The 10,318-nt window shown below is 41.4% G+C and overlaps 3 protein-coding genes across 3 annotated transcripts; all 3 read left to right on the top strand.

The window, feature by feature from the left end:
- The first annotated feature begins 1,323 nt into the window (after nt 1-1,323).
- LOC111239590 (protocadherin beta-16-like) lies at nt 1,324-5,089 on the top strand. The gene is made up of 3 exons (XM_022769496.1): nt 1,324-1,632; nt 2,917-3,672; nt 5,069-5,089. Exons 1-3 carry the CDS (start codon nt 1,324-1,326, stop codon nt 5,087-5,089), a joined length of 1,086 nt encoding a protein of 361 aa, XP_022625217.1.
- A 286-nt stretch (nt 5,090-5,375) lies between these two features.
- On the top strand, nt 5,376-7,841 carry LOC111239588 (protocadherin beta-16-like). Its single transcript, XM_022769494.1, has one exon. It carries the CDS (start codon nt 5,376-5,378, stop codon nt 7,839-7,841), a length of 2,466 nt encoding a protein of 821 aa, XP_022625215.1.
- A 1,220-nt stretch (nt 7,842-9,061) lies between these two features.
- Nucleotides 9,062-9,970, top strand: LOC111239589 (protocadherin beta-16-like; the record flags this gene model as incomplete). Its single annotated transcript, XM_022769495.1, has 1 exon — nt 9,062-9,970. A coding segment is annotated over exon 1 (903 nt), but the record flags the coding sequence as incomplete, so codon positions are not given.
- Nucleotides 9,971-10,318: the final 348 nt, after the last annotated feature.

Here is a 10,318-nt window from a genome sequence, read left to right on the forward strand (position 1 = left end):
TTCATCACGTGTTTAGTGGTTATTATCTCAGTGAAAATCTACAGATGGAGACAGTCTCGCACCCTATACCACTCCAATCTCCCTGTGATTCCATATTATCCACCACGTTACTCAGACACTTTGGGGACAGGGACTCTCCAACACGTGTACAATTACGAGGTGTGCAGGACAACTGACTCCAGAAAGAGTGACTGTAAGTTCGGCAGAGCTGGTAGTCAGAATGTGCTGATAATGGACCCCAGCTCTACAGGGACGATGCAGCGGATACAGAATGAAAAGAGCATCCTGGATGAACCAGACTCTCCTCTAGAGGTTAGTTATATAATGTAGCTTCCTCTCTGTACAGTTATTTCTTTCTGTGTTTAGTTAAATTCATTGGAAAGTGTTTTGCGCCATACCTACATTTTCAGCACCATGGACAGCATCTCACTTTACATCACTGGATAAGATGGGTCTGCATTCATATTCAGAACTTCAAAAAGATATTATTCTGCCTATATTCTCAGACCCTGCTGTCACATTTCACATGCATATTAGTCTTGTTTTACTTAGTTGCATTGTGTTAAAACGGACAGATAACTTGTTTGTGTTGTGCAACAGAGTAAATATTTGTAGTACTGACAATCAAAACTCCTTACACTGACAACCCTCTAGAAGTTTGCCTACTATAATGTGCAAATTTTTCGTTGAAGTTAATGTCATTCTTTAACCTTTATATTTAGCGCTGCAACGTTTGACGGCTCCATACAATGGGACATGTTTGGTTTAAATACTGCTTTAAATCGCTTGCTCTCTGACTCTGGTTTGATTATGTGTGGAGTGTGTTTTTTGATGTTACATTTTGGTTTGAGGTTCTTCATCTATTAATTTTTATTTCCACTATTGTATTCCTCTCGGTCCACACAGTAGATTTCATAGAAAGGGTTTTCTCAACCTATTTGCGTTTGGCAAGGTTGGTTCCTTTGTTTGGACTCTAAGGGACGCTGTTGATCAGTAAAACGGAGTCTAGTGTTGTTACGACTGTAATAGAGAAGAGAAAGACGAGGGGATAAAAACACTCTCCTCATACAAGGAGACGTTCGACGGAAAGACACTCGCACTGAAACAGCCTTTTTTGTTTGATAATAATCGAACAATTCTACTCGACAGAAATGCAGCACTATTGAACTGGAGTGTAGTTTGCGTCTGAATTTTTTGCTGAAGGATTTTATTTACTGTTGCATCCAGGATTTTACTCGTGACGACATGGGATTGCGCCAGCACCGATGCGGAAAATGGCTGTTGTGTTGGACACTGACATTGCAACTGTTCATTTTTTACTTCATGATTACCACCATCAATGGCCAGATCCGTTATTCAATACCGGAGGAGATGAAGAAAGGCTCTCTGATCGGTAATGTAGCACAGGATCTTGGTTTGGATCTAAAGAGGCTCCGTTCTGGCCGGGCCCGCATCGTGACCGGAGAAAACAATCAGTACACTGAGCTGAAGACAGACAAAGGGACTCTAGTCGTGAATGAAAGAATAGATCGAGAGGAGCTTTGTGGAGACGTAACACCGTGTAGCTTCAGTTTTGAAATTATTTTAGAAAATCCAATTGAACTGCACAGGGTAACAGTGGAAATATTAGACGTGAATGACCATGCGCCAACTTTCAAAAATAATGTAATTGATCTAGAAATTAGCGAATCTGCAACAATAGGATCGCATTTCGATTTAGAAAGTGCATATGACCCCGATGCAGGGATCCACAGCTTGCAAAATTATGTTTTATCCCCGAATGATAATTTCGTTCTGAAGCAGCAGTCCAATGCAGATGGAATCAAATTCGCTGTAATGATTTTACAGAGGCCATTAGACAGAGAGCTGAAACCACACTTCTCTTTAAAGCTGTTAGCAGTAGACGGAGGAACGCCACAGCGATCTGGTACAGTAAATATCGAGATCAATGTCCTTGATGCCAATGATAATCCTCCTGTATTTAATCAATCACTGTACACCGCCACCGTGACAGAAAATGCAGCCATGGGCACCTATATAACCACCGTGAATGCTTCAGATGCTGACAGTGGGTCTAATGGCTTGGTTACATATACGTTTTCTAATGTAAAGGGAAAGTCTGGGGAAATATTTGCAATTGACAGTTTCACTGGCAAAATAACTGTTTCTGAAAATATTGATTTCGAAAAAGATAGAAAATACGAAATAAGAGTAATTGCCAAAGATCAGGGTGGCCTAAGTGATGCAACCAAAGTTGTCATTGAGGTCACTGACATAAATGATAATCCACCGGTTATAAATATAATGTCATTCACCAGCCTGATTTCAGAGAATGTCCCTCCAGGTACTACGATAGCTGTTTTTAATGTTAAAGATGCTGACTCTGAAAGAAACGGTCACATAACATGCTCAGTAGATTCTAATCTCCCCTTTAAAATCCAGTCCTCATTGACTAATTATTACAATTTGCTGTCACAAGTACCCTTTGATCGTGAATCGAAACCAGAATACAACATAACAATAACTGCAACTGATTCTGGGTCACCTCCACTTTCTACTAAAGCAGTTTTACACCTAAAAATATCTGATGTAAATGATAATTATCCCGTGTTTACTGAACCAAGTTATTCTGCCTATATTGTTGAAAATAATGTCCCTGGGTTGTCAATATTCAGTGTGAGTGCACAAGATTCCGACTGGAATCAAAACGCAAGAATTTCGTACTTTCTGGAGGATACACAAGTCAGTGGCAACCCAGTTTCTTCTTATGTGTCCATAAACTCTGAAACTGGAGTTATACATGCAGTGCGCTCATTTGATTATGAGCAGATCAAGCGGCTAGTATTCACTGTCAAAGCGCAGGATGGAGGCTCTCCTCCACTCAGTAGCAATGTAACTGTGAAAATACTGATCCAGGACCAGAATGACAACCCTCCTCAGGTTCTGTATCCAGTCCAGACTGGTGGCTCTCTGGTGGCTGAAATGGTGCCTCGTTCAGCAGATGTGGGCTATCTGGTGACCAAAGTGGTGGCTGTTGATGTGGACTCTGGACAGAATGCCTGGCTCTCCTATAAACTACAGAAAGCCACAGACAGGGCGCTGTTTGAAGTGGGCTTACAGAATGGAGAAATAAGAACTATTCGCCAAGTCAATGATAAAGATGCAGTGAAACAAAGACTGACTGTTATAGTGGAGGACAACGGGCAGCCCTCTCGTTCATCCACAGTCATTGTTAACGTGGCGGTGGCGGACAGTTTCCCTGAAGTGCTGTCGGAGTTCACTGACTTTACACACGACAAGGAGTACAATGACAACCTGACTTTTTACTTAGTGTTGGCATTGGCTGTAGTTTCCTTCCTCTTCATCACGTGCTTAGTGGTTATTATATCAGTGAAAATCTACAGATGGAGACAGTCTCGCATCTTGTATCACTCCAATCTCCCTGTGATTCCATATTATCCACCACGTTACTCAGACACTTTGGGGACAGGGACTCTCCAACACGTGTACAATTACGAGGTGTGCAGGACAACTGACTCCAGAAAGAGTGACTGTAAGTTCGGCAAAGGTGGTAGTCAGAACGTGCTGATAATGGACCCCAGTTCTACAGGGACGATGCAGCGGATACAGAATGAAAAGAGCATCCTGGATGAACCAGACTCTCCTCTAGAGGTTAGAATATTTTCCCCTTTGGTAATGTCAGAGTTGTATGTTAAATTTGTTTCTTCTTGCTGACAATTAAATTTCAGCACCCCAGAAAGAGGAGGCCAAACTCTCCTCTAGGGGTCAGTTTTCCAGAAGTAACGATGTAAGCAATATAACATTACATTTATTAAGTTAAATAAGAAAGCTTTTATTCCCATCCTTTCAATTAAGTTATTTTAATGTTGGCACTTATTAAGCATTTTGATAGTGGTATCAAAGGTGACATGGATGAATTATTTTTAAACCCCTGCTTACCCTCACAGATTTGTGTTTCACAAGCCGTATTACTAAAACACAGAAAATTGTGTGCAGTTGTTTGCACAGTATTTCAAATGTGGCGTGTTTCCATAATAGGAAATACTTTCACACTTTAGAAGTAGAGCTTCGAATTATCTAGGCTGTTTTTCTTATTTCAGCACCATGGACAGAGCCTAAGTCTTCCTCACTTCTTGATCAGAGTGTTTTATTGTTTGAGGACAGGTCATTGTTGCAGTGTTAACGTATATTGGATTAAACGAAGCCCTTCCCCTCTCTTATTTCCATGACAATACGTTTTTAACTGTTCTAAGTCAAAGATTAATTTTTTTCTCCACAGTGGTTATAGTTATTTATAACATTGTGTTTTCTTTGTATACTAATGGTGTTTTTTTTGCTCTGATAAGTTTTACTTACCTTTACAGTGTCACATATAAACAGTACCGGCAGCATGAAAAAAAACAAAAAAAACAACTCTCTTTTGTTAATTTGGCATCAGTTTACATCAAATTTTGAATCAAAAAACGAATTTCTTTGCTCATGAGGCATACCTGCAAATCCTGTGATGCGCTGTTCCTGATCTGTTTTTGAAAAGGGAATGGTTACCTTTTCGAGTTGTATGCGTCTAAAAAAAAGCGGCACTACAGATTCAAGAGCTCGTGTGTGTGTGTGTGTGTGTGTGTGTGTGTGTGTGTGTGTGTGTGTGTGTGTGTGTGTGTGTCTCTGTGTCTGTGTGTGTGTGTGTGTGTGTGTGTGTGTGTGTGTGTGTGTGTGCGCGTGTGTGTGTGCGCGCGCGCGTGTGTGTGTGTCTGTGTGTATGTGTTAGAGCCAGAGAGAGAAAGAAAAACATATTTTAGTACACTTACAGTGGATATAATTAATCATCAGTATTTGTACCCAGTTTATACAGGCGTAGTTTCTCTTTCTCATGTCATTCCATGAGGTTGGCCGTTTAGGCTTGTATTACAAAACAAATAACTCTAAGATGACGTAAAACAAATATTTTGTCACATTAAATCATTAAATCGTCGTGTTACATTCAAGTACCCATGAGCCTGCACATTGAAAATGATTGTGAGTGCTTTACATCCTCCACAGCATTCTGCAGTTCGGCATGATGAACTCTTAGGGCCGCTGTTGGCCAGTCTGTGTTAGTTGGGAGAAGAAATCAGCAGAACCTCCCACATCATTTCAGATAGAGAACGAGAGAAAGACACAAGGATCGGTACGGGACAAGAAGACTGGAGCTGTAAACGTTAATATGGACTGATACTGTTATTTCACATCTGTAATTTACGATCTAACTGGTGACTGCAAGTATCCCTAGGACATAAATAGGATTACTACTGAAGAGCAATCCCCTTTTTACAGGAATATCACGCGATTCATTTGACAGGAACACGACGGCCAGAACAATGAGACGGCAAGTGCAGCTGTTTATCTTGATCCTCTATTTCAGTTCAGTGATTGGGCAGGTCAGCTACTCCATCCCAGAGGAAAAGCCGACAGGTTCTTTCGTGGGTGATGTTGCGCAAGATTTGGGTTTGGATGTGAAAAGATTGAAATCAGGAAAAGCTCGCATTTATACAGGAGACAGTGCAGAATACATCGAGTTAAATAAAGAAAGAGGAGTTCTCCTTGTCAAAGACAGAATAGACAGAGAGGTGATCTGCGCTCAGACGTCGCCCTGTGCTCTTCATTTCCAGGTTATTTTGGAGAATCCTATGGAATTTTATAGTATTACCGTTGAGGTTACAGATATTAACGACAACGCCCCGATTTTTAAAAGAGGTGAAATTAAATTCAGAATAAGCGAGTCAGCTGTTACAGGGGCAGTATTCTTGTTGCAGCAGGCAATAGATCTGGATGTCGGTGTGAATGGCCTTCAGAGTTATTTCTTAAAACCAACCGATAACTTTGTTTTGAGGCTGCAGAATCAAGCCGACGGAAGCAAAATGGTAGAAATGGTTTTACAAAAACCTTTAGATCGAGAAAATCATGATCATTTGTCGCTTGTATTGACGGCAGTAGACGGTGGTGAGCCACAGCTCTCAGGGACAGTTCAAATCAATATAAATGTGCTTGATATTAATGATAATGCTCCAGTTTTTACGCAAAAAAATTACAAGTCTACCATAAGAGAAAATTCACCCTCAGGAACGCAAGTAATGATTGTTAGTGCATCTGACTCAGATGAAGGACCTAATGGAAAAGTATCTTATGCTATACTAAATCTACTCGACAATGTGTCCGAGTTATTTGAGATAAACAGAGAGACCGGAGAAGTTACACTGACCGGTAACACTGACTTTGAAAAAAAGCGACAATATCAAATACATGTTCAGGCCAGCGATGAAGGAGGACTAACTGACTCATGCAAAATTATAGTTGAAATAACTGACACAAATGACAACACACCTGTTATAAATGTCATGTCAAAATCCAGTGCAATAAAAGAGGACATTCAGTCTGGCACTGTTGTGACAATGATAAATATCCAAGATCCAGATGCGGGCAAAAATGGAAAAGTTCAATGTTACATTAACGAGAACATTCCATTCGCAATTTCCTCAACGTCAAATAATTTCTTTAGTTTGACAACAGACAATGAATTAGACAGAGAGAGAGCTTCTGATTATAATATAACAGTGACCTGTTCTGATGAGGGAGTGCCCTCCCTCTCCAGCAGCGTCACTCTCACCTTACAGATCTCTGATGTGAATGACAACGCGCCTGTCTTTGAGAGGAGCTCATATGAGGCCTACATTGTAGAAAACAACACACCAGGCCTCTCTATATTCACAGTGAAAGCCAGAGACGCTGACTGGAACCAGAATGCCCGTGTTTCTTACATACTGGAGGACTCCTCTGTTAACGGAGTGCCAGTCTCCTCATACGTGTCCGTTAGTCCTGATAGTGGAGTCATCCATGCAGTGCGCTCTTTTGACTACGAGCAGATCAAAGATTTCCACTTCCGCGTCAAAGCGCAGGATGGAGGCTCTCCTCCACTCAGTAGCAATGTGACTGTGAAAATACTGATCCAGGACCAGAACGACAACCCTCCTCAGGTTCTGTACCCAGTCCAGACTGGTGGCTCTCTGGTCGCTGAAATGGTGCCTCGTTCAGCAGATGTGGGCTATCTGGTGACTAAAGTGGTGGCTGTTGATGTGGACTCTGGACAGAATGCCTGGCTCTCCTATAAACTGCAGAAAGCCACAGACAGGGCGCTGTTTGAAGTGGGCTTACAGAATGGAGAAATAAGAACTATCCGCCAAGTCACTGATAAAGATGCAGTGAAACAAAGACTGACTGTTATAGTGGAGGACAACGGGCAGCCCTCTCGTTCAGCCTCAGTCATTGTTAACGTGGCGGTGGCGGACAGCTTCCCTGAAGTGCTGTCGGAGTTCACTGACTTTACACACGACAAGGAGTACAATGACAACCTGACTTTTTACTTAGTCTTGGCTCTGGCTGTAGTTTCCTTCCTCTTCATCACGTGTTTAGTGGTTATTATATCAGTGAAAATCTACAGATGGAGACAGTCTCGCATCCTGTATCACTCCAATCTCCCTGTGATTCCATATTATCCACCACGTTACTCAGACACTTTGGGGACAGGGACTCTCCAACACGTGTACAATTACGAGGTGTGCAGGACGACTGACTCCAGAAAGAGTGACTGTAAGTTCGGCAGAGCTGGTAGTCAGAACGTGCTGATAATGGACCCCAGTTCTACAGGGACGATGCAGCGGATACAGAATGAAAAGAGCATCCTGGATGAACCAGACTCTCCTCTTGAGGTTAGAATTGAACATTGTTTCACATTGGATTTCACCTTTGATGCACTCAAAAAGCTTAATTTTAAACTTGAAGAAATGTGACCTATATACCCTTAATGAAAATCGCTGTTTATAACAAAACATTGTTTTGTGTTACCTGCAAGCGTTATAATATTTTTATTACTACCATGTGGATCTTAATCGAGTCTTAATACTTGACTTCGGTAAGGCCATGTGCCTTTATTCTATTTTATTTCAAGAAAATGTGTACTTTTCTGTTTCTACAGTACTTCAGTGTATTCAGGATCATCACATGTTCCCCGTACCGATTATTTCCTACTCTGTATCATAAAGATTATTCTCAGTGTTAGTTGCTAATTCTGCTAGTGATAACAGCGCCTAATGACACTAATTACTCTTTCAAAGGCCGTCTTCACTGCTTGTCTGTGTGTTTATATAACTGGAAAAGGCATTTCTTCTGTATAAAAAAGATTTGACCTATATTTCATAAGTATTTGTACTAGCGTCCTCAAGGCTTTTACTGGTGTCTGATTGATGGTGGTGTACCATCACAGACAAATTTCACTCATCAACATTGGTGGTTTTAAGGTGGACCATTGAGTGTTAAATATCTGACTGGTACCTGAGATGTTAAACGTCTGTCTACCATATGATAGGCTTCAATACTTTCCCTTTGCACAGATTTGTGTAGTACATTAGATTGAACTCGTAGGGCCGCTGTTGGCCAGTGTGTCACAAGTGTGTAGCAGGTTTCAGCAGTACCTCCCCCACAAACGTCTTTTCTTCTTAAATCAGTGAGAAACAGACTCGCAGTGCGAATATCACACAAGAGAGCACCCAGTACCGACACGGAAAGCTAAAGAAAACTATCAGTAACTGAATATTCCAAGCTGCTTTATATATTGAGGAAGTACAGCGGATTGATCTTTCAGTGAAAATAGGGCTGTAACGGGATTCGTGTTGCATGGAAACANGGCTTCAATACTTTCCCTTTGCACAGATTTGTGTAGTACATTAGATTGAACTCGTAGGGCCGCTGTTGGCCAGTGTGTCACAAGTGTGTAGCAGGTTTCAGCAGTACCTCCCCCACAAACGTCTTTTCTTCTTAAATCAGTAAGAAACAGACTCGCAGTGCGAATATTACACAGCAAGAGAGCACCCAGTACCGACACGGAAAGCTAAATAAAACTCTCAGTAACTGAATACTCCAAGCTGTTTTATATACTGAGGAAGAAGAGCGGATTGATCTTTCAGTGGAAATAGGGCTTTAACGGGATTCGTGTTGCATGGAAACACCGGACGGAACAATGAGGCGGCAAGTGCTGTTGTTTATCTCCTTCCTCTCTCTTTCATCGGTGGCCGGACAGGTCAGCTACTCCATTCCCGAGGAGATGGCAAAGGGCTCATTAATCGGTAACATCGCTCAGGATCTAGGTTTAGACAGGAAACGACTAACATCAGGTAAAGCTCGGATTTTTACTGGAGACAGTGCTGAGCACATCGAGCTGAATAGCGAACGAGGAGTCCTCCTTATCAAAGAGAAAATAGACAGAGAAGCGCTGTGTGGACAGACGACGCCCTGCGCTTTGCATTTTCAGATTATATTGGAAAACCCTATGGAATTTTATACTGTTGTTGTCGAAATTACAGATATAAACGACAATACTCCAGTATTTGAAAAAACTGACATGAAATTCAAAATAAGCGAGTCTGCCGTAATAGGAGCGAAATTCTTGCTAGAGAGGGCATTAGATCCCGATGTTGGCATGAATAGTCTGCAGAGTTATTATCTGACTAAGACTGAGAATTTTGTGCTGAAACTGAAGGATCAACCCGATGGAGAAAAGATTGTTGAAATGGTTTTACAAAAACCTCTTGACAGAGAGAAGGCAGAGGAGATATTTCTAGTTTTAACTGCGGTAGACGGAGGGGAACCAAACCTATCTGGGACAGCGCAGATACATGTTACAGTGCTTGATGCTAATGACAATGCGCCTGTTTTTACGAAGACGGTTTACAAAGCTACAATAACAGAAAACGCCCCCAAAGGTACAGTCATAACCAGGGTCACTGCTTCTGATGCTGATAAAGGATCAAATTCCAAGATAACATATTCAATATCCAACACCGCTGCAGATGTAAGAGACATGTTTGAAATTCATGAAATAAATGGGGATTTGATCTTGAAAAGTAGCGTAGACTATGAAAAGGCACGTTACTATCAAATACACGTACAAGCAAGTGATGAAGGAGGCCTGACAGATTCATGTAAGATTACAGTTGAAGTGATAGACATTAATGATAACAAGCCAGTCATTAATATTATGTCGCAGACTAATGTGATTCCCGAGGATTCTAAACCAGCAACAGTTGTGACTATGGTCAATGTTCAGGACATAGATTCCGGAGATAATGGCAAAGTCCACTGCGCAATTAATGAACATATACCTTTTACACTAAAGCCGACATCAAGTAATTTCTTTAACCTACTGGCAGACAATGAATTAGACAGAGAGAGGGCCTCTGAGTATAATATAACAGTGACCTGCTCTGATGAG

Source organism: Seriola dumerili, unplaced genomic scaffold (assembly GCF_002260705.1).
Source record: "Seriola dumerili isolate Sdu_G_001 unplaced genomic scaffold, Sdu_1.0 BDQW01003072.1, whole genome shotgun sequence".
NCBI classification, from domain to species: domain Eukaryota; kingdom Metazoa; phylum Chordata; class Actinopteri; order Carangiformes; family Carangidae; genus Seriola; species Seriola dumerili.

What these genes read in the sequence shown, in the direction of transcription:
- LOC111239590 (XM_022769496.1), top strand. Translation starts at nt 1,324, where the DNA reads ATGATTACCACCATCAATGGCCAGATCCGTTATTCAATACCGGAGGAG. An exon ending in TAACAGTGGAAATATTAGAC is followed by an intron (nt 1,633 to 2,916) that starts GTGAATGACCAT and finishes ATACTGATCCAG; the next exon opens with GACCAGAATGACAACCCTCC. An exon ending in AACCAGACTCTCCTCTAGAG is followed by an intron (nt 3,673 to 5,068) that starts GTTAGAATATTT and finishes AGCATTCTGCAG; the next exon opens with TTCGGCATGATGAACTCTTA.
- LOC111239588 (XM_022769494.1), top strand. Translation starts at nt 5,376, where the DNA reads ATGAGACGGCAAGTGCAGCTGTTTATCTTGATCCTCTATTTCAGTTCA.